The sequence below is a fragment of the Nematostella vectensis genome, chromosome 7 (assembly GCF_932526225.1).
Source record: "Nematostella vectensis chromosome 7, jaNemVect1.1, whole genome shotgun sequence".
NCBI classification, from domain to species: Eukaryota; Metazoa; Cnidaria; class Anthozoa; order Actiniaria; family Edwardsiidae; genus Nematostella; species Nematostella vectensis.
The window spans coordinates 13,444,238-13,467,443 of NC_064040.1; the positions used below are offsets into that span (position 1 = coordinate 13,444,238).

Below are 23,206 nucleotides of genomic sequence, written 5' to 3' on the forward strand. Positions count from 1 at the left end.
CAAATAGTGCCAGCAGGGATGGGGTTAGTGTTACATGTGCGAAGGAAGTGGTAACAAGCGTTGATGCCATCATTATGTGGAATATTAGTATAGAGGGTAAAGACGTCGAGTGTGACCAAGAGAGAGTCTGTTGGTAGGTTGCTGAGTGTTAATAAAATGTTTAAGAAGTGGTTAGTGCCTTTTACGTATGATTGAAGTTTACTTACTGGAGGTAGTAGTCTACAAATTCTGAGATGCGCGGTGGGGTGGGGGTTGGAGGAAATAATAGGGCGTCCAGGATTACCATGTTTGTGTATTATAGGGAGTATGTAAAACCGTCCAGGTTTAGAGTCTTTGGGCGTGAGGTAGGATTTAGTGTCCTGATTAATTATTCCGTCCGTGTGCATTCGGTTGATGTGTTCTAAAATGCAGAATCAATATGTGCTCAGAGTAACAACCTTATTATTGCTATTGATCATTAGTGTAATTCTCTTCCTAATAATTCATTGGGTATTATATTCTTATATGTATACACTAAAATTTAAGAACATCGTTAAAAACATATTCAGGCTTAAATGTCCCAAAAATAAGAACGGCCAAACCTCAACTAAACGTTCTTATAAAAAAAAAAAAGACAACTGAAGAGAAGCAGGGTAAAATAATGGCGCTTTCCGTTCGAAAAAGAAAACATTATTTACGTAAACGTTAGCGCTTGAAAGGGTTATCATCGCGGAAAATCGGTTATCATCGCGGAAAACCCTCTCCGTTCGATGATCGGGCGCCATATTGTATTCTATGCCGCACGGTCGGGGGCGAGCGCAAAAACGGACGCAGGGCAGAGTGGAAAGGAGAGAGGGAAGAGAGAAAAAACTTCCCTCTCTCCTTGTCGGTTGAAGGGTATCCAACCGATAAAAAAGGGCACTTTTTTTTCTTGTTGTTCCAAATTGGATAAAATAACGCAAAACCAGTTTCTTTCTTATAGCCTTGCATATTCTCTCTAATCTTCGCTCATAGTATTCCTTTTTAGAAATAACTAAGAAACCTGTTTAAAGGGGCAGTATGACGATGTTCTTAAAATACGTCCTCTAGCGCGGAAATGTAAAGATCAAGCGTTAAACTATCAGGTTCCAAACGCTCCAAGTGAAATATCGAGTGGAAGTATGCTGAAATACAGCAATTTTTGGCCGCCATTATTCAGTTGGAATCGAACGATCGAACGCTGTGATGTCACTTGTCCCCAAAATCAAGCTATGGGATGGAATGCCTCGCTCTAAGTCGCAAAAAATCACAGCACGCACAGAGATTGGGATGAGGATTTAGCCAGAGAATTCAGCGCAATACGATTTAATCAATGCAAGTACCCCCAAATTGGATAGGCTAGAGGTCTGTCGTGCTGAAACGTTGAATAAGCAAGCTAAAAAGTGGAAGGAGAAAGCCCTGAAACAGAAAGACTAAAGCCAAGTAACAACCGTCTTGACTTGTGAATTACCCAAAACAAACTGCATGATGGAGAGTTAAGAATACGATCTTACGAGCTCAGAAGAACGATGGGAACCCAAATAATATATATCTCAGTTGTGTGACACCATATGAAGAGAAGTGCAATGTCCGGTAAAAAAATAATAAAAACTTTACGGGAAAAAGTTAGTTGTTTCCTTATGTTTGTACAGCGCCTTTTTACAAGCGCGCGCCATTTTGATTTTGAAAGGCACCCCTTTGAAATGAAAGTCCGAATGTGAAAGTACAGCTCCGCAATACTTTACTATAATTGAAAAATTGGTTGTTTTCGATTTCTTGCACTTATGTCCTAAAACTACACTACCCTTGCTACATCACTAGCCTAATGCTACATCTAAATTTAGAACAAAAGAAATTAGCTGGACTTGAAAGTATTCATGACAAACATCATGACAAAGCAGCTTTGTGGATTCAGTTTCAGTTTCAGTTTCAGTTTCAGTTTATTGTTTTGTCACTTAATACATTTTTTTAAATAAAGATAATTATAATAATTTACATAGTGTGACAAGGAGGACCGTAAGAAACCGCAATATGTGATTATATAACAAAGGCACCCCTTTGAAATGAAAGTCCGAAAGTGAAAGTACAGCTCCGCAATACTTTACTATAATTGAAAAATTGGTTGTTTTCGATTTCTTGCACTTATGTCCTAAAACTACACTACCCTTGCTACATCACTAGCCTAATGCTACATCTAAATTTAGAACAAAAGAAATAGCTGGACTTGAAAGAATGTATTCATGACAAACATCATGACAAAGCAGCTTTGTGGATTCAAATATTCAGTAAGTTATATTACTTATTCACCATATGTGATTATATAACAAAGGCACCCCTTGGAAATGAAAGTACGAAAGTGAAAGTACAGCTCCGCAATACTTTACTATAATTGACAAATTGGTTGTTTTCTATTTCTTGCATGTCCTAAAACTACACTACCCTTGCTACATCACTAGCCTAATGCTACATCTAAATTTAGAACAAAAGAAATAGCTGGACTTGAAAGAATTTATTCATGACAAACATCATGACAAAGCAGCTTTGTGGATTCAAATATTCAGTAAGTTATATTACTTATTCACCATATGTGATTATATAACATTTTAACTAATGACATCACATACTCACCATATTTGTGAGTGTGGAAATAGTTTTGATTTAATATCAACCACGATCAAAACTTTACAACAACAATTTATTGTCAATTCACAATTGAATTAAGTTAGTCTATGTTACTTGACTAAAAAAAATCCAAGTTGATAGCTATTAATTACAGCATCACTATTTGTTCACTTACCTGGTACATAGAATCTGGAGAAACTTCCATTCATATTTGTATAGACATATTTGTATATGAGCATATTTTCATGAAATTGACATTAATAAAAAAATATTTCAAGACATCTTCCCAAAATAGCAATCACATGGATTCTTCATAAGTTCAACAACTCCTCCAGAGATTGGTAAATGATGTACAGTAGGAGTTTATAGAATCTAAAACCAATAACCAACAACAAAGTTTGAAATAATAACAGCAGTATAAGTCTTTGTTTTGGTGTTGATCTGTACAGGACCCGAAATGATCCCAGGACCCGAAACGATCCCAGGACCCGAAATGATCCCCAAAAGTACCCCAACTGATCCCGGGACCCGAAACGATCCCCAAGAGTCCCCGAAATGAACCCCAAGGAATTGCAGTAATGGACAAACAAATAGAATGTGGGAGGATTGGCTTTCAGTTTTAGAAACATATGAAACATTTTAGCATCATTTTTGTCACTATCCAGAAATTTGAATTAACTAAAACCATAGTTTTAAGATTTTTATATACGACTGCGCGGGAAATACAGCTTTCGACAGGCTTGGTTGAGTCAGCAATTGGGGTCAAATAAAAATTCCCGTGATGGTAATTTGAAGAACCAGGCGTGAATAAATAATTTATACATAACAAGCCATAAACGAATGTCTTCACAGATTAGACATGCCTCTGCTTTCCCGTAGGAAAATGTATGTTTCTGTTCGGTGAATGAAAGACCTATCATAAAGAGAGATAGAGAGAAATCATGCAGTGGTGTACGCACTAAAAAATAAGGAAATTCAAAACTCACATATTGCTTTCAACAAAAGCCACATCTCTTAATATTTTGCAACGGTAGTAAAAGGGTTGTTCGAGTGCATTACTCAGTGTGCTTTTGTCATTCCATCTTCTCGGCCAAACCGGCTGTCGGTAAATATTCGCTCGTGTGAACATGGATTTCACTGAAAATCTTGAATATCATTCTGTTCCCCCAGCAGAATTTTCAATATATTGCATTTGGCCATTATATTTGGCGATTCTTTGAGTGGGATCCCTGTACTATTTTATTATACCCTATCTAACACACTTCACAAAAAGCCACGAATAATAATAAAATCATCAGAACAAATAGATTAGCTCCATATTTTATTTAATTTCCCATGCATTAGAATATTTTGTGACAGTCTTCAAGCTAACTATTTTTAGATAGTTTAAAAGGGAGCTTATTACAAAATAAAAAAATTAAAAAAGACCAAACTTTTGCTGCAAACTGTGTTAGGCAGAGAGGGATTAGAGGGAATGAGCATAGTTGTGCCAACACACTTCTGACACACTACAGTAACTCAAGAACAATCTGAAAGATATCTTGTTAGGAGTCGTACCCTGAAATAGAATAAACAAAATAATTAGAATCTTCTGAGGTAGTGGCTAAATCATAATCTATTGAAGAAATTCAAAGACTTTCAAGAAAATACATCAGGACAGCAGAGGTTCAATTTTTAAACAAAGACTTCAAACTTCATATTCATGCTAATGAAATGAAACTAGAAAGTAACTTATAATTTAAACCTGTTGCCAGTTTCTTCAACTTTAACATTTCTAATTCTTTGGGAGATGCAACTTTCTTTGTTTGTAATAACAAAATGAGCTTTAAACATCCCTGTTGGGCTGTCCCTGTTACTTAAATGTATCATTTTAAGTCATGTTCTTCTTTGCATTCAAGGCCATTCTCTTTGGCCATACTTATAGTTTTCAGTCTTGGTAAGTTAACAAAAAATAAACAACATAGACAACAAGACGTCTGGTAGACTTTTTGCTAGGATATTCACCAGAAATAGAGAAATAATTTAAATAAAAATTGTAAGTGCGAATATTTGTACAAATGCCGTGAGCTGTTTAGTTAGTAAATTAAGTTTAAATTTTAATTAAACTTAAAAGTTTTACTTTTATGGTGTATAACTCATACCTAACCTAGTAGAATCTAAACCAAAAACTTTATATAGAGGCTCCTACTTTGAAGGCTTAAATAGCAGTGTCGATGGACAAATAATAAATAGAAGAAATTTATCAATAAAGCGTGCGGTACATTAACCATTTGTAATTCACGATAACAAAACAATTCTCACTCGATAAAAATTCAAGCATATCCAAGCCATCCTAGCTATCGTCTATTCCATAATAATCAATCGTCCTCTCAACCATAGAGTTTTATTAATTCCAATTATTCTTGATTCTAAGTTTTTTGGGTTAAAATGATATAATATTTTTGGGAAGTTTGTCATGGCTAGTGTAGAGGAGTCTGCCGCCATTTTGTTTATCGAGTCATCTCTTCTTGTTGTGTGTTGTACGGTTACTTATCTTTGTTTTTTGACGCTCATTCAATGATTTAACAAAGAGCAAGAACTAGAATTGAGTTCTTTGTTTGAAATAGCACCATTGATTCAAATGCAGCATGGATCCGGTCGAAAACTCACCTTGTAGAGGTGGACTTGTTGATTCCTTTCGTGTTGAAATTACGCACGTGGTCGGCAGATGATCGCTTTTTATAGCAGACGCTCGTAATTTCAAGGCAGTTTTCTTCCGCTACCAGGGGTTTAGAATGCGAAAGGTTACTTCTGGATCTCGGTCAGGTAATCAAATTTAAAAACAGGCCCGTCTTTCTTCCCATAACCGCTCCATATTGATGTTTGGAGGCCAGACACCAAGTATACACGTCTATTTGCCAATGGTTCTGAATGTAATGAGCCGACTTGTTTGGGACAAGTGATGTCGTAAGTGCCCTCCAAATCAAGCTAGCTCAAGCAATGGAGGCGGGGGGGGGGGGGGGGGGGGGGGGGGGGGGGGGGGGACTGGGGGTTTCAGTGAGCCCGGCTCCCAGTTTTCCGTGGCCTGGGGTATACCGGCTGGGGAAGCAGATAGGGTTTCACGTACATAGACAACTGGGGCAACTGTGTATACATTCCGTAGACAATCCAGCGCTGAAGTCGTCTCGTGACCTTGTGTAATCGCAATCTAAACGTTTCGAGAACGTTCTGTATGTAGAGTCGTAGAATAAAACCACTCAAACATGATCGTGTTGTCGCATTTCGTAGCATACGCTATATACGACCTCCTAACCCCCTCTTGGGTGAAAGAGCTTCGCGATATTCGTAAACAAGCCGGTAATCTAATCACCTTGTGCTAGGACCTGAGGGCCGTGAAAACGTAGAACGTGGATTGGACCGCCACCCTACGGAGCGCGGAATAACCGTTTTTCGGCCGTAAATTCAAAGCCGCTAGAGCGTGGCGTTTAAACCTGAGTTTTACTCGGACACCTCGCTCCCGAACTCTTTTTTATCTTTTCGCGTGTCTCCAGGGACTTTCTCGGGGGCCCTTTCTTGCTTTTTTTCTCACGCGATACGAGGCCGTGTCGGGCTCTGATAGTGGCCTTCAGCGCGTAGTATCTCTCTTGTTCCCGAAGTATTAGCTGAAACTCTTCGTCTAAGATATGCCCGTTTTGCAGAGCCTTAGAGACCAGCTCGCTGATCGAATTTTTCTTATTCTCCGCTAAAACCATCGTGTTTTCGTGTTTAGCCACCTTGCTCGTAAGATCTCTAGAGACCATCCCTGCGCCTACGCCCACGACACCGATCATCCCAGCGATCCCTGCCAGCGGACCGCCGATCAGAACCCCTATCCCACTCAAAGAGACTCCTACCCCAACGCTGGAAAGCGCCCCTGCAGCGGTGCCGGGTACCACAGACCCAGCATGGGTAACGGCAAAGACGCGCTTTTTCCGCACCTGTCGATGATGCGTATCTCGTTGTCTAGAACCGCCTGAGTGTCACATATTTTCTGAAGTCGGAAGCTTTGCACGTCGCCGCCGCTGTGCGTACTGGGAAGCGAGGGGTATACGGCAACACCGCTAACGTCGCTGTTTGCCATGTTTGTTACGTCGGAGCTGGGTTAGCTCTAATACAAGGCGAACAGGCTTGCCCTTAAAGTCCACCCGTCTACCGTAGTTATCCCTTATCCATATTTGGATACTCTAGACGAACTCAGAGGAAGTTGCTGCGACACAAACGGGGATGTCGGGTCCATAGACGACTTTCTCTTGCGGTCTCCCGCGGGTTTCTAGGCAAGCGAGAACGTTTGAAGGCTCGCCTAAGGAGAGGCATTGCGTGCGATCTACGATATCGCAGCAGATGTATAGGGCCTCTATTTTCGGCAAAGCCACCTTAAGTGGGGGTCCCCCAAGGGCAGTGCGAGGCCCCGCTCCCCCAACTGATTGTCTTTAGCCTCTAGGCCAAATAGTGCGCAAAGCTCGGCATTCATGAACGCAACGCCATTGGACATAAAGGCGATTTCCCCCGTGAGGGGATCCAGCTTCGCGGTCAGAATCTTGCTTTCAGCGCGGTTGATCGTTTCCACGATGGACTCGGCCGTGTGGTGCCTGGCTGGCAGAGTAGCGATGGGCGCGAGGGCGGATATAGTCGTTATCTGATGCTCCCGCTCGAGATTATACCAGCTGTTAAACAGCGAGCACTGCCGGAGCGCCACGAAGCGTGGGCGCCTTATCGGCCGCTCGAAGTAGAGCGTCTGTTCGCCTTTGGTGAGCACAGTATGTAGGACCACCATTGTATTGAATACAGCCCGCCTTCGTGTTTAATAGGACTGAGCATGGATTGGGAAGGCTGGCGGATGCTGAACGGACGGAAGAGACGAAAAAGGCGGCAACTGCGGCGGGAGCCTCTATAGCCGAACATATCAAACACGCTATAGCCGAACAAATCAAACACGCAAAATCCGGTTTCCCTAGGTCTCTGACCCTCGGGCAAAAGCTACTCTACGCCGTGCCCGCGACCCCCGTGAAGAGCACGGCCTCAGACATCACCCCACTGCTCACGCAGCTAGAGATACACGTGGCTGAGGACAAATCATTCACGACTAGGGTCCGAGACATATTCAAAGAGACAGTGATCTCGCACAAGTCCGTCAAGGAGTCTCGCCGGTGGCTATCGGAGCCTTCCTATGGCTGCTGGCCACAGCAACTCAACTTTGCGGTCTGGTGCGCAACCGCCGGATGCGGGGTGTCCCTAACCGACCCCGCTTTTGCCACGCTCCCCTCTGTCATCAGGGGATTTCTAAGGTTTCACGTCTACTTTACCACGCGGAGGATACTCTACGAGCTCGGTGCCCCCCTGCCTGGCGACAGCCCGTTCACGCAAAAAGATAACCCCTACAAAAAACAGCTTTCGAGCGTCTATGTATAGAGTTCGGTTTACCGCGTAAGCCGGACTTCCGATGGAAAGGTGGGCGGAACCACGGGCTAGGCGATGTGTTTGTGTTCTACCCGGGGGAGGGGTATCGCAACGTGCACGTGATCAGTGGCTACGACACGGCGGCGGACGAGTACCCGAGCCACCTCAATCTGTTTAGCGACGAAGGTGGGACGTACAATAGTGGGAAGCAAGTGGGTTTCATACGCAACGACGACCACGGGGGCGTGCAATATAGCTGGTTTGCGCCTCCCAAAGGTGAGGGGCTGACAAAAGCAGGGCTAGGGAGACCCGACCGCTCGGTCGAGGCGTTCGTCTACACAGTGCTTGGCGCGCAGGTGAACGTCCGTTCCTCTATCGCGGGGGCCGGACATGAAGGCGCAGGCGGAGTTCACGAAGCTGCGATCATAGAAAACGACATCGCTCAAAGCGTGCAAAGGTAGCAGTTAGCCGTGAAGGAGGCCAAGGTGAGACTGAGTCTTGCGGTCGCACCAGGAGTGTGGCTGATGCCGAGCTGGTGATAAACACGCAAAGCGTCGTGGGCTACAACAATTAACTGCAGAAAGCCACAGACTCCATGACGCTCGGCGCAAACGCGATCAACACCGAGACAAAGCCAGTCGGTGCTCATAACATGGCCGGTGGGCATCCTAGGGTGCAACACGTGACCAAGGACCGCGAGGTGCAAAGCAAGGCCGTAGTGCACGCAGAGGGCGCGGCGCCTGCCCCCTCTTTGCGTATGCGCGGCATGACATCGCCCGGACCGGGCGAAAAAAGTGAGCACACCGACATAAAGGCGGGGTTGTCGGCACTCGCGGTGGCCGCGGCGTATTACTTGTTCCGATGATTGCTTTGCATTCGCGATGCTGCCTACTAGCCCAGGGAGAAGCTCGCCTAGCTTTTTCCCGATAGCCTTAAGCCCGTTACCGACCCCTCTGGCGACGGAGGAGAGCGACTTGCCGAGCGACGTCACAATGGCCGCGATCGTCGTCGCTACGGCCAACCCGATAGCGGTGACGGTAAAGCCGTACTTTTTGAAGATGGCTTTGATGCGCTCTCTGAGCGGCTTTTGGTTCTCGGGCTCTCGGTTTTCGCGTTCTAGTTCGTCAATCTCGGATAGCCTTTCCTCGTTGCGTGCACGGGCCTCTTGGCGGCGACTCTCTGACGTGTTAGGGTCGTCGATGGTCTCCCTGTCTGTGGTTACCACCCCTTGCAGCTCTTGGACTCGTTCTGTGTTCTCCTGGATGACAGCGTCTATCTCTGCCATAGACCCCATCGCCAGCTTGAAGCCTTTCAGCTTCGCAACGTCCTGTCGAACGCCCACGTTCTCATTGAACAGCTGTCTTGGTTTAGTCCAACCTCCTTTGCCGAGGTTGCGAAGCTGTATTAGCGTCTTTCCCCTCTGGTCTGACTGGAACCGTATCAGATTCTCGTTAAGGTCTAGGTATTTCTCCATGAGGGACTGGAGACCGAGTCTTGTCGCTGCACCCTCTGTGGTGGACGAGGTTTCAGCGGTCGTTTGCGTCCGGGCCCCCCGCGATGACGTGCTCGTCATTGGGATCGACTCCCCATCGTCGGGGTCAAACGGGATAAGGGGCGTCGTCTCGTCGTCCCTGTCTTCGGCGGACGCACCCGGCAAGGTATCGTCAATGTCAACGTCAACATCATCGATGATGCGTAAATCATCATCACGTGATATCTTAGCGCAAGTCCTCTATTCCTTTAGAAATCCTTCCCGGGAACGACGCGTTCGTTTCATTGGATTTCTAAACGGACATTCAAGGAATTTAGGACCAATAAAAACCTCCCCACAATTTCACAAAAATATAGCTTGGAAACTTGGAGTAGATCCCACAGTTGGCCGTAGCTAGAAAACTCTTTTTATGGGGGTAAGCCTCAGATATTTCTCTTATTTGCATCGGGGGCAGATATTATTTTATCATATGTCTTTCGTAGGTTTCTACTCTACTAAGGGGGTAGCTGCCCCCGTGCTTTTTCCTTCCTCTTCTAGTAAGATTTAGCGAATACAAAAACAAACGAAACATATAGTATACAATTCAATCTGATAAATTTTTAGCGTGATCACAACATCTACACTTAGAAACTGATTCTGATTATGTTTACTCTACAGCACACAAGCACACAAGCCACAATGATCAACTATAAAAATACCGAATTACATTTTCTTCGTTAAATTTGTTTTTGTTCCTTCCATTTACCACAGTTACAACCACCCTTTCATTTTGTAGTACGAAATACATAAATCAATTAACTAAAATTTTCTAGCCTCTTAAGTAGCATCTTCTCGGCATCACAATGATACCATCCTTAATTTGATGGGATTGGGTAACTCACGTCATCATAACGACGACAAAAGGATGGTAAGCCTATGCCCCAATCCGTTGTCGACGTACATCTTCACAGGGATTCTGTATAACTAAAGATGTTTGCAAAAGAGAAGACAATTTTTTTTACTATTAATTATTATTAATTATAACCTTCCCTTTTAACCCAGCCAGACAAAACACAACCTAAAAAAGTACTATCTTTTTTCTATACTTGTACAGGCGCGTACACAGGATTGGCTGAGAGGGGGTGCGCAGTCATAGGTATCACATGGAAAAAGAATAGTAGTTGAAGATTCCTTAGACCCTGTCCCCACGAATCCGTTTTCGTTTGAAAACGCAACCTTTTTGTTCCGTTTTCAAAAAGATCCGCGTCCACACGAAGCGTTTTCATTTTGATACGACCGGTCCCCACGAAAACGCAGAAACGATACGAAAACGATAGTTCTACAGCGCTTTCGTACTCGCGCGCCAAGTGGACTGGACCTGAGTTATCACGCCATCCTTTTCGAAAGGTTCCGTTTTCGTCCATCCCCACGGCATCAAAAGGGTATCGTTTCAAATTGTTCCACTCTGGAGATCGTTTTAAAATCGTTCCGTTTTCGGTCATCGTTTTCGCGTTTCCGTGTGGACGATACCCGTATCCGCAACAAAAAGGCTGCGTTTTCAAACAAAAACAGATACGTGTGGACGGGGTCTTAATAGAATGCGCGTTCACCCTGACCATGCTCACCCCCCTGTGAACGCGCCTGTTGCTGTTGTATCAAAAATCAAGCTAGATCGACACATTGAAGTCCTTCAACTCTGGATCCGTGTTCGCCGGAAACTGAAAGAGAAAGAAAGGAGTCAGTGAAACCTTGGCTTTCATTTCCTATAGACGGCATTTTGTGATAAAATAATAATCTAACCGTCTAAAAGAAAGTCTTATCCTTCATTTACCAGATCCAATTGAAAATAATCGAATCAAATGTAGATCATAATAATCAAATCGAATGTAGAATAGAAATGGATGTTTCCTCACATTTGGTGTTTTGCCAAAATGGCGGTTGTCTAGACATGTTATAATTGTTGTGTTAGGCTCTCAACGTTTGTGAACAACAATCGTTTAGGAAATTGACAGCCTTTAATGCTTGGGCCAATAGAGCGTGGCGCAAACTGGAGAAGTAACGACATATTAGCAAAACGATATTAGGATGTGATGTCAACGCTGACGACATAGGATCTGAATAAAATCAGGGGGGGATCCATGGGTGGGCCGATCGTCCCTGTCCCCTCCCCACCGACATGACGGAACATGACGTGACGGAACATGACGTGACGGAAAATGACATGACGGAACATGACGTGACGGAAAATGACGTGACGGAAAATGACATGACGGAAAATGACATGACGGAAAATGACATGACGGAAAATGACATGACGGAACATGACGTGACGGAACATGACGTGACGGAAAATGACGTGACGGAAAATGACATGACGGAACATGACGTGACGGAAAATGACGTGACGGAAAATGACGTGACGGAAAATGACATGACGGAAAATGACGTGACGGAAAATGACATGACGGAAAATGATATGACGGAACATGACGTGACGCTTCAAATAAGCCCATTTCACATCGAATAAGACGGAGAATTTATCTGAGTACTTAGTAACTGATAGCAAACAAAATATCAACTGCGGCTTTTTTTAAATTGATGCGACATCTTGTAAAGTGTCATTAAAATTTCAGCTTTTCGTCCCTGAACTGATACACAGGGCAATAATGATCAAGGAAATATTATCTTAAAAAGCAAAAATCTGGTTATGTGCACTTCGGCCTCACGTTATTTGTGTATTGATAATCAGTCCATAATACAAGGAACCTATAGCCACTGAAGAAATTGTGTCTTTTCTCTCTATCTGGAATTGCGCGTTTTCCGGGTTTTTCCGTCATGTCCTCCCCACTTATATTGAAATATTTGGCTTTAAAAGATTCCTTTTCTTGAAACCCTTGTTTCGGCCCCCTCTTTTTGGAACAATTGGATCCGTTCCTGGCAATTCCCACACATTTTTTTTTTGTCTTCTTGTCGAAAATGGCGGGCGAGGGACACATTTTTGCCGCCGTATGCATCGTGTTTTCGTTTATTATGTGGAAAAGGACTACGCCTTCACGCTAGGTCCTAACCATATTTTCCAGGAGGAAAGAGAAAACCCCGGTTTGCGTGTTTTTGGCGCGAGCTCGCCGAAAATATCGTGGAATAATATGGAAATCGTTCGAGGAAAGACAAAAATGATTCCAAAAGATAACTGAAATAAGAACACGTTTCCTCTCTCAGATGTCGGGTTATGTCTTATGTGCATGTTATGTTGTTATGTCGCGGACTCTACACAGTTGAACATAAGAGCATAAAACAGGGCGCGCCTATGTCCTTATGTCGCTAGTGTGCACCGCGCTACACGCAAGTCTAAAATGAAATGAACAAGGGCGGATCAAGGAGAGGGGGGGGGGGGGGGGGGGGGGGGGGGCGAGCGGGTCCTACATAAGTCCGGCGCCCCCTTTCTTGAAACTTTTGCTTCGGCCCCCCTTTTTTTAAACTTCTGGATCCGCCCCTGATGAAAACAAATAATGAGCACTCTCTTCGGTATCGAATTCACATTTGTTATTGTTTGCATTCAATATTGGAAAACGAATTATGTCAAAAATCTCGAACCATCTAAAGACTAAAGTGCTTTAGTATGTAAAATTCGGGAACCTCGCAAGACCAAGCGATTTGATTGGTTGAGAAACTCGGGATTAAATTCAATGTACACCTCCTAGGAGGTGGATATTTTCCTGCGCCCCGAAATCAAGCAAAATAGCGGGTGTAACAGCCGAAATGCAAGTGTTTCCGAAAAGAAAATTGCTCTAAAGCTAGTTTTATATAGTAAAACAATTATACCATTTCCATTTCGGCGGATAGTGGCTTTAAAAATATATTTCGCCACTATCCACCTCAATGGAAATGAAATAATTGTTTAATATAATATTTAAATATAATCTAAAGTAATGCAACAGCACCCCGAAACAACTAGATTGAAATGGATGCTTTCTCACACTTGGTATTTTGCTAGGAAGGCAAAGCGGTACAAACAAAGACTATTTAAAGAAGGCCAATCACGCCGCCATTTTATGCTCCCGCTTAATGCCGAGTCGCACAAACATCCATTTCCATCGACTAATTCAAACGAGTAACCGAGACAATTTCAATCAAACATCGTCAATTATGTATGAGACTTTATTTGTAGATTGTTGTTTTAAATTTTCCTAGCGAATAAACCATAGTATTTTCAATGATAAATAGTAACAACGGAGGGATTGATTGACAATCTTTAAGCCCAGGAGAAGAAGCCGTGTTTGTATACGGGTAAGATATGGACCTGCAGCACAGGTGATAATAACTGACCTGCTTAGTGAAGCTATCGGTGCAGGCCATCCTGATTCGCTCACTAGTGGCGGGACTATCCAGTCTGAAGATGCCTTCAACACCCGCGTCACGCCTGCACGGATGAACAAGCAGAGAAAAAAAAAGTAAATGAATAAACAAACAAGCGATCAATCAAACGAAAAGTAAACAAACCACCAAATGAATTAGCAGCAAATAAACTAACGTACATGCAGCTAAAAAAACGAACGAATGCCACGAACAACAAAAGAACAGTTAAAAGACAGACGATTAAACAAACAAGAAAGGGAGCAACAGACAAATCAACAAAAAATGAACATACAAACGATTAACTAAGGAAGAAACAAAAAGCAATCGAAGGCACAATTACAAGACAAACGAACAATATTAGAATGCCCCTAATTGCTTCACATTATGACATTCAAACAAAATATATAAAAAACAGTAAATGGGGCTACCTTGCACTGCGAATCGCTTCCTTGATGGCGTAGAACACAGACGAAGCAAGGAATAATGGCGGCTCGCCAACAGCCTGACGAGGAAAACAAACAATAACTCAGACTTATAGCGTAACATAAGCCCCTGACCAACTAACTGTCCGAACGACTGACAGCATTCGGGGAAATGACTGTTTGAGTTGCTGACCGACCGAAAGATCGAAATATTAAGGATTTAGGTTGTCTCATTTGGCAGGCCAAATGCAGTCAGCCCCCAAAATCAACATGCCGGTCCAACTTTCGTGGTGGGCCTGGGGGTCTGTCAATTAGTCTGTCCCTCAGTCGGTATCCACTCAAACCGTTAGTCCCCTGAAGGTAGTATGTTTGTCGGTCTGTCAGTTGAGGCGGTAACTAAACAAATAGCCAATCAAATTACCCTAGATTTCTTTAGGTAGCCGTTCCGGGTAAAAACGGTAAGCAAACGGGCTGCGGCAACAACACACTCCCATACGATTTATTATATTTGTCTTATAGTATTTGTGAAATGTTTACAATCAAACGTAGTGGAAAAACGTAGCTGAAAGCAAATTCCTTCAACCTCAAACAAATATTATTTTTAAGCCGAATGGGGGAAGAGGGAACAAAGGCGTTTTGATCAAGAAAACGGAAGCATTTCTCGCATACGTTTTACACTTAAATTCTTTTTCACTCTTGCCAACTAATAATAAAACAAGGGCATGCGTGCGCATACCTTGGAACTGCAGACCGCTTTATCATTCGGTGCACTTCGAAGTAAATGGACGTTGAACTCGACCGGGATATCAGAGAATCCTGGGATCTTATATGCCCCAGGCCCTGTCGTCCAAAGAAAACCCTCCTGTGAAAAACGCACTTCTTCCATTGTGAACATTCCCTGGCCCTGGACGAATGCTCCTTCCACCTGACACAAAATGAAACAGTTTTGAGTATCTTTTTCGCGCGGCCATACCCCCCGCTCGCTTTCTCTCTATTCCTGCTGAAACTCCACAGAAACGCTTGCTACGCAGGCTAAGTATCACGTCTTCCCCCCTCTTCAATCCCCATGTCTCTACAGAAAAGTGATCGGTCTAGATTGCAAGCCGTTAAATTAAAATTCGATCTATTTCTAGCATGTTTGTAGGAGATAACTCCGTGCCCGGTCGCCATTTTGTTTTCAATAGCTCATGCGAGGGCAAGGAAATAGAAGAGGAGTTGATGCACAATAACATGGCGTAAAACTCTTAAATTATTATCCCCCCTCTCCAGTGGAGCATGCAAGATCGCAATCACGGTGTTTATCGTTTCAAGTTGTGTGGGTTTCTTATAAGGGAAGCGCAGTTTTTTTGGAGACCCACCTCCACCCTTCTCCTCCCCTCTTCGCGCGTCCAAAATAAATATATAAGAAGTATATAATTTAGATTACCGAGTAAACGAGTATATTAATTTTTATATTGTCTCGTGAATTCTCGTCTGTCAGTAGCAAATTATTATGAAATCCTTGTTATATCATTACCTGTCCGATGTCGATCGCCGGGTTCACACTGTTCCCTACATCCATCACGATGTCTGTCCGGAGAACCTAACGAAATAATAAGGAATAGCGATGTCACAAGATGGAAATACTCAGGAAATAACAATGTCAAAAGAGGGAAATACTCAGGAAATAACAATGTGACAAGAGGGAAATAATCAAGAATAAGAATGTCACAAAAAAAAGGAATTTCCTTCGGCTGATTTGGGGAAGCTATTGTACTATTTTTTTTTCGATTTAATTTTGTAAATAAACAATGAAACTTTGTTTTAAGATGGATATCCTCACATAATTGATCTTCAAATATTGCAAACAAAGGTGTGGCTGTCAAGGTCTCTTTGAGGTTGGACTAGAAGACGTTACCTGATCTCATTTTTTATATGACAATACCTGGTGGTCTCCTGTTAAGCAGTCGATTTCCACTTCGGAACACGCTGCGCCGAACGAAAAATACCTGAACGGGTCACCAGAGTTCGTGTCCCAGTTATAGCCTATATCGGGTATCCTGTGGTAAAAAATCATGTAATTCTTTGGATATATTTGTCGTAGATAATCATCCCCAATCAATATCATGAACAACAATAAGAAAAAACACCTAATCAACACCAAATCAGCATCATAAGCATAATTATCTAATCATATCATCCTCGCAACGTACGAGTAAACATCGTCATATCGGCAAAATCATTTTACATTAGCGGGCAGAAGTAGCGTCATTATGAACACCAATAACCACTCATCACTCATCTTATCACAGTATTCTAATCATTCTCACATTCACTTACTTGTAGAATCCGTCTGCAGAGAGACTCGTGCGGTCCGAATAGGCAGCCATTACCTAGGAAGGCAAATCTCATTAATTATTTAAAGAAAACGTTAGCTTTATAATACACGAAAATTACTGAAGTCACATGAAGTGAATCCTTTAAGCATCTTACCCAGTCATTCCATGTGCCTTTGGGGTTTGCCTTCTTGTACGGTTCAATTCTCCTGACGATTTTTTCACACGCGTTCTGAAAAACACGAAAGAAGTGGAGAGTAGAAGAGGTTCAGCGTTTAGTGTGAGGATATAAAATACATAGAAACACAGGTTACGGTCGACCTAAAAGCCCGGTAAACTAATCACGTTCAGATGGACTGCATTCACCCAGTACTCGAGAATCCGTATGTCGTAACACGCGGTGGTTCATGGGTAGCGTATTAACGGCTGAATTCTTGTATGTGAAGGCAATGTGGATGTTCATAAGAACATGAACAAGAATTCTAAAGCTTTTGAAACCTTGGTTTGTATTTTATCTACGCTTATTTGCTCATTTACTTTATACCCTGCCGGTTACGATCACAGATTCCCGGAGTGCAACCTTATTTGAAATAAGTGTATACCATGTCCGCCATGCCGTAGAGAAAATTATCTCCGTACAAAAGTGCTGCTTTGTGCCCTTAGATATCATGACGGAGGAGGGAGGTGTTGTATGAATAATACCTACCTATCATGACCGTGGTATCGGTGGAGGCTGAAACCTTGCTAAGGGAGGTACCGCATAAATCAAACCTCACATATAATCGTGGTATTGGTGGAGTCAAACGACGTACTAAGGAGAGGTATTATGCCAAACCTTAAGGAGAGGTATTATGCCAAACCTTACATATATTATGACCGTGGTATCCGAGGGGGCTAACACAGTACTCTAAGGAAGGTGTTATGTAAATCAAACCTTTACATATCATGGCTGTGGGATCGGAGGCTGAAGCCTTTCTAGGAGAGGTGTGAATTAGGCCTCACATATCATGAACGTGTTATCGTTGGAGGTTTACGCCGTACTTTGAGAGGTACTGTGTGAACCAAACCTTACATATCATGACCGTGGTTTTGTCCAAGCCTAACGCCGTACTAAGGGAGGTATTGCGTAAATCAAACCTCACATGCCATGGTTGTGGTATCGGAGGTTGAATCCTTGCTAAAGGTGTGAATTAAGCCTTACATATCATGACCATGGTATCGGTGGAGGTGAACGCCGTACTAAGGGAGGTATTGTGTAAATCAAACCTCACATGCCATGGCTGTGGTATGGAAGGTTGAATCCTTGCTAAAGGTGTGAATTAAGCCTTACATCTCATGACCATGGTATCGGTGGAGGCTGACGTCGTACTAAGGGAGGTTTTGTGTAAACCAAACCATATATATCATGACCATGGTATCGGCGGAGGCTGACGCCGTACTAAGGGAGGTTTTGTGTAAATCAAACCATATATATCATGACCATGGTATCGGTGGAGGTGAACGCCGTACTAAGGGAGGTATTGTGTAAATCAAACCTCACATGCCATGGCTGTGGTATCGGAGGTTGAATCCTTGCTAAAGGTGTGAATTAAGCCTTACATATCATGACCATGGTATCGGTGGAGGCTGACGCCGTACTAAGGGAGGTTTTGTGTAAATCAAACCATATATATCCTGACCATGGTATCGGCGGAGGCTGACGCCGTACTAAGGAAGGTATAGATATATCATGACCATAGTATCGGTGGAGGCTAACTCCGTACCAATGGTCCAATCATCTATCCTTACATACCAGGACCGCCATGCCGTAGATATCGGTGGATGCTGACGCCGCGGTAGGGGAAGAGTTGGGAACCGTGTTCGTGCTCGTCTCGCTCAGGTGGATCTTGGATGTGGGGACATCAAGCACCCGTGACGCGATCTGGACAATCTTGGTATGCAGGCCTTGCCCCATCTCAGTTCCCCCGTGAGTCACAAGAACTGACCCGTCTGTGTACACGTGGACCAGCGCACCGCCCTGTACACAAGACACAAAAACGGAGATAACTTATTGTTAAAGCCGCATTGTCACCAGTTTACTTCCGGTCGATTACTTAAAGCCGCATTGTCACCAGTTTACTTCCGGTCGATTACTTAAAGCCGCATTGTCACCAGTTTACTTCCGGTCGATTACTTAAAGCCACATTGCCACCAGTTTACTTCCGGTCGATTACTTAAAGCCGCATTGTCACCAGTTTACTTCCGGTAGATTACGTTACAATCTCCGATGATTTTTAACAGAAAACGCGAAAAATATGTCAAAATATTGAAAGTAGTGTGTATATTGCAAGTTTCTTTGAGGATGTGATTAGTAATTTAGAGCGGATGGCATGTTAAATATCTCGGATTCTAATATATTCTTTTGGCTTTTAACAAAAACGCGCGGAAAATATTTCAAAATTATAATAACAGTGTGTCGATTTAAAGTTTTTTGAGAATGTGATTGATGATTTTTGTTTTATAGCACGGATTCTGATAGATTTTTTTTTTCGTGTCGGTTGAGGTTTCCGTCGGCCCTTTCGAAAGTAAATTGATGACAACGCCGTTCAATCTGCGTGTTCCACACGGAAGAAGACCACAGGGTGGTCCTTTGTGCCTGTGTGTGTTATTTTTATGCTTTGATGTTTTCGTTTGTAAAACAACCCACATATTTTATAACTTTTCACGTCAAAAAATGAGGGTGGTGTGAGATTTCAAATTCAAAACCGTTCCGTTCCGTCCATCAAATTCTCAATCAAATAAAATCCAACTTAGCATGCTAATTGTAGCCAACAAAAAATGCTTTTGGCTTACGAAAGCCGTTATGTTAGTGAGCCTCGCAGAATAACTTTAAGCGCGACAATGTTTGTTTACTGTGATTACAAGAATTTATTCAATAAGCGATAGTATTTTCATTTTCATATTTACAGTGGAACATGGATTTTACGATTTGCCTCGGGAGAAAGAAAATGCATTGTAAAATAAGGGTATTGGTCCTCCATTTTACGATATAACGGAAAAACCATTGAGAAATCGTTGTAGCGAGGTCGGGTTAATTATCAACTCTTACAAATAATGATATTGAAACTGTACTCTGTGTACGACTGTACAGTTACTTTATGTTAGAATATTATTCCCTGTAAGACTTCATCTTAATTTAGAAAGTTCTGTCAAGTAAAAACTTTACGATTAAACGATTAACTGTACATAACTTTTTCTCTTTGTTGATAGACAGAATCATAATCAATATCGTTGTATCGAGTTCAAAATTACGGGAGAACAGATTTTTACATTTCACTGTATTTCCGCCGGGAGAAAGGAACGCCATTGTACAATCGAGGTTATCGTAAAATCCAGTATCGTAAAATCCAGGCCTTTTACTGTAAGCGCAACACTTTATAATAACAGTTATATTTTATAACTGTAATATATGTTTATAACAGTTTATAATACCTGATTCAAAGACAACAGGGAGAATGCAATGCCGAACATGGTAGGTGTCAGAGCTATCCCGCGCTTTTTCCAGCGGTTCTGTCTGTTGAACTCGGCCGCACTTTCCAGTCGCCTCTCATACTCCGACTTGTCAATCAACTCACTCCACACGCGCCCGAGATGGCACTGGGTCAGCTGCATGTTAAAAAAGGTCCGGTCCCCCTCGCGATAGAAGTTCGCCTCGCGAATCTGGAATTTCAAGACGAATCCTCTATTAAATAGATCAAATAATATCATTGGTTTATAAGGACGATGATGTCTGGTCCTTCGCTTGCGAAGATCAATGAGATGGATGTCGTCCTCGGCAGGCTTTCTAATGGCTGACCAATCCCTGACTTGCACAGTCTTTAAGATTCTGGTGCAGATTGGGCATTAAAAGCCCTAGAAGGGTGCTGACTGGGCAGCTTGGGCCAAAACAATTGTGCCGTTGTTTGCCCCGTAATTTTGATGTGAAAAATATCGGGGGATTTACGTAGTTGTCGACCATTACCTGTCGTCGAGTAAGACCGCATGTTGCAGCCACATCGTCAATCCATGACTCGGCAAACATCATCCCCTGAAACACATGAAGATAAATGGAAGGGGAATTACTATAAATTCTGGGGTAAACAAAGACGACAAAATTGAAAAAAAAATGGAAAATTGGAAATACGGAGCTTTCTGTTTTTCTATGTTTTGCTGAACCCTTTAATTCCTGGGTATTTTTTAGCAAAATTGTAAGACCAACACTACGAGTCAAGTAAAGCTACCGCTGACCCAAGACGGTATGCCTTCAAGTTTCCAACAATGTATTGCGGAGTCTTTTCAATCTAGCGACGGCACTGCTAGAGCCTGTTACTTACAACAGTTTTGCTTGTACAATTAGCTGTAAAATGGGACCTGACGGAGCGCAATAAAGGTATTTATTTGTGAATAGATCTGTGTTTGCTTGTCTCTTTTTGTAGTTCGGAATTTCGTGTCTTTTTTGGCATGAAATGTTTCTGATTTTAGCATTTGTTTACGAATTGGTCAAAAATCAAATTTTATATTTTGCAATGGAGTAAATTCTATCAAATTGCTTGGATGCTTAGAGGAATCCATGAGTATCCGGGTCTGGTGTTGTTAAGTTTGCATTTCTGACGTTTTGAAAGTAAAGAAAGACTTAAATCTTAACGACTTATTTTAAACACAGGTTAAAACAGTTTAAAGAGCCTGAGTCACGAAAAATAATATTAGCCTATATTAAGATCAACATTCCTTGGGTACTTTGCGAAAATCTGATGTAAATTTGTTTAAAACCCGCAAAGTTATGGTATTTTCTTCCGAGACGATTGACGGCAATTCGGTATCAATTTTTGTCCCCCTTTTGGAGGACTAGGTTCTAGAAAACTCGCTTTGATTATCGACCTCGCTCTCATGAATGGCCTCGCTTTCGTGTGATAAAGCGTCGTTTTGCGTCATAATGTTGGCTTATCTTTCCCGCGTTCACTAAGTCTCTTCAAATATATATGGTCAAGGTCAAAACAATACATACAAGACACGATCCATCATACATTCAAATAATTATACCGGATTGCAAGTATCACGCAGTATGACTGAGAGTTCGTCGAGTTCATCAGACGAAAACAAAGGCTACGAAAGTGAGGAGTTTGCCGAGGTAGAGACCCAGTTTGAGCCCTACACGGATGAACCTCTCGCACCTCCGGGCTACAGGGAAGAAGTTGATGAGGAATCGAACGACCCCGATGGCCTGAGGCCCCAGATCCTGGCCGACAGAGAGGATGAGATAATACCTGTCCAGAAATGGTAAATTGTTTACCCTATGTTTTGTCTGAGAAACGATCGAGTCGCGAAGTCTCACGTTTGTTGTTAATTATAGGTGCCAGTGTCAACATTGTGCAAAGAATGAGCTAAGCGGCGCTCTTGAGCATCGATGCTGTAGAGAAATTGAGAATGTTCAAGGCAAACTAACATTCGACGGTTCGATTGAGAACTTATCATGCATCACACTGCACGAGGACTACAGAGCAATGACTAACAAGGCCGTCCTTCAAAACGTGGCGCCATTGCTGAAGGCAAGGACAGGGCAAGCATACAGGCGGCGTACAGGAGTATCGGAGAACGAGTAAGGAACTTTTTGTTATACGTAGTTGAGAATCATATAAATATAAAATGCTATATACGAAGTTATAACCCATGCGATTACAGGTTTTGGTTCAGGGTCTTCGCCCTTTGATATCTGTTATTTTCGCATAGTCGGACCATTTGGAATTGAGGGAGTAGACGAGCTATCTCCATATTTTTTTTTAGCCTAAAAGCATTGCAGTTTTTCACAAATTTCCCCTTACCTCATGGGCTATTGAGGATACAAGCACCATTTAACTTATTGCTGTTATAAATTGTTTTTCGAAGTTTTTTTTTTATTAATAAAGACATCGTTAACTGTGATTTTTATTATGGGGTATAATTTATTTCTTAGCGAGTTCATACTTTGTGGAAGATAGGAGCAGCCTTTGACCCTGAAGAAATGTCTTTTTTATCCTCACACATAACTAATTAGTTATTGCTGTTGCCTATGACAACGTAATTATTTGTGCTATTTTACAGATTTTTGAGGTTAGTTGCCTATCGCTGGATAATTCGGTGGATATGTGGCTATATAGGATGGGGAAACACTTGCCCATTGTTTGCGTGCATTTATAATGACATACGGACAAGATATCAGACACGGCACCTACGGCCAAGGGGATATCAGGAGGCCAGGAGCTGATGAGGCATTGATGTATGGCTACATTCCGAATATGGCTCAACCAATGAGTACTGGATATATATATATATATATAGAGTGGGCAACCACGAAACAGACCTGTAGGGAAACCTATGTAGTTTGTATTTTTCTCAAACCAACACTATATATATATATATATATATATATATATATATATATATATATATGATGGTTGAAGGCTTTCATAGAAAGTGCTCAATACTCGAAAGTAGAGCGGTGTATAGTGTTGGTTTGAGAAAAATACAAACTACATAGGTTTCCCTACAGGTCTGTTTCGTGGTTGCCCACTCATCAGGGGATTTAATGAGAATATTCCTACCATCGTATATAT

At 42.5% G+C, this 23,206-nt stretch overlaps 2 protein-coding genes and 2 long non-coding RNA genes across 4 annotated transcripts in view; 2 read left to right on the top strand and 2 right to left on the bottom strand.

Annotated features, from left to right (window-relative positions):
* Positions 1-596: 596 nt before the first annotated feature.
* On the top strand, positions 597-3,006 carry LOC125568357. The gene is made up of 2 exons (XR_007312278.1): positions 597-2,282; positions 2,477-3,006. It is a non-coding gene; the product is annotated as an uncharacterized LOC125568357 (long non-coding RNA).
* A 917-nt stretch (positions 3,007-3,923) lies between these two features.
* Positions 3,924-5,610, bottom strand: LOC116612992. Its single transcript, XR_007312331.1, has 2 exons — positions 5,269-5,610; positions 3,924-4,177 (listed from the first exon to the last, which is right to left on the bottom strand). It is a non-coding gene; the product is annotated as an uncharacterized LOC116612992 (long non-coding RNA).
* Positions 5,611-10,098: 4,488 nt separating this feature from the next.
* The window catches only part of LOC5503264 (xanthine dehydrogenase/oxidase), a 45,063-nt gene continuing 31,955 nt past the window's right edge, over positions 10,099-23,206 (bottom strand). The window contains exons 28-38 of the mRNA XM_048729916.1: positions 20,599-20,664; positions 20,070-20,297; positions 18,391-18,615; positions 16,756-16,830; positions 16,603-16,655; positions 16,208-16,322; positions 15,800-15,865; positions 15,020-15,208; positions 14,290-14,363; positions 13,832-13,925; positions 10,099-11,223 (exon numbers count right to left, since the gene is read on the bottom strand). Of these exons, the coding sequence (XP_048585873.1) occupies positions 11,173-11,223; positions 13,832-13,925; positions 14,290-14,363; positions 15,020-15,208; positions 15,800-15,865; positions 16,208-16,322; positions 16,603-16,655; positions 16,756-16,830; positions 18,391-18,615; positions 20,070-20,297; positions 20,599-20,664 (1,236 nt within the window). The 3' untranslated portion in view covers positions 10,099-11,172. The remainder of the gene's footprint in view (positions 11,224-13,831; positions 13,926-14,289; positions 14,364-15,019; positions 15,209-15,799; positions 15,866-16,207; positions 16,323-16,602; positions 16,656-16,755; positions 16,831-18,390; positions 18,616-20,069; positions 20,298-20,598; positions 20,665-23,206) is intronic.
* LOC125568239 lies at positions 21,297-22,922 on the top strand. The gene is made up of 4 exons (XM_048729918.1): positions 21,297-21,598; positions 21,650-21,893; positions 21,967-22,212; positions 22,695-22,922. The coding sequence occupies exons 2-4, from the start codon at positions 21,679-21,681 to the stop codon at positions 22,855-22,857; spliced, it is 624 nt and encodes a 207-aa protein (XP_048585875.1). The 5' UTR covers positions 21,297-21,598; positions 21,650-21,678; the 3' UTR covers positions 22,858-22,922.

What these genes read in the sequence shown, in the direction of transcription:
- LOC125568239 (XM_048729918.1), top strand. Translation starts at nt 21,679, where the DNA reads ATGACTGAGAGTTCGTCGAGTTCATCAGACGAAAACAAAGGCTACGAA. An exon ending in ATAATACCTGTCCAGAAATG is followed by an intron (nt 21,894 to 21,966) that starts GTAAATTGTTTA and finishes TGTTAATTATAG; the next exon opens with GTGCCAGTGTCAACATTGTG. An exon ending in ACAGGAGTATCGGAGAACGA is followed by an intron (nt 22,213 to 22,694) that starts GTAAGGAACTTT and finishes GCTATTTTACAG; the next exon opens with ATTTTTGAGGTTAGTTGCCT.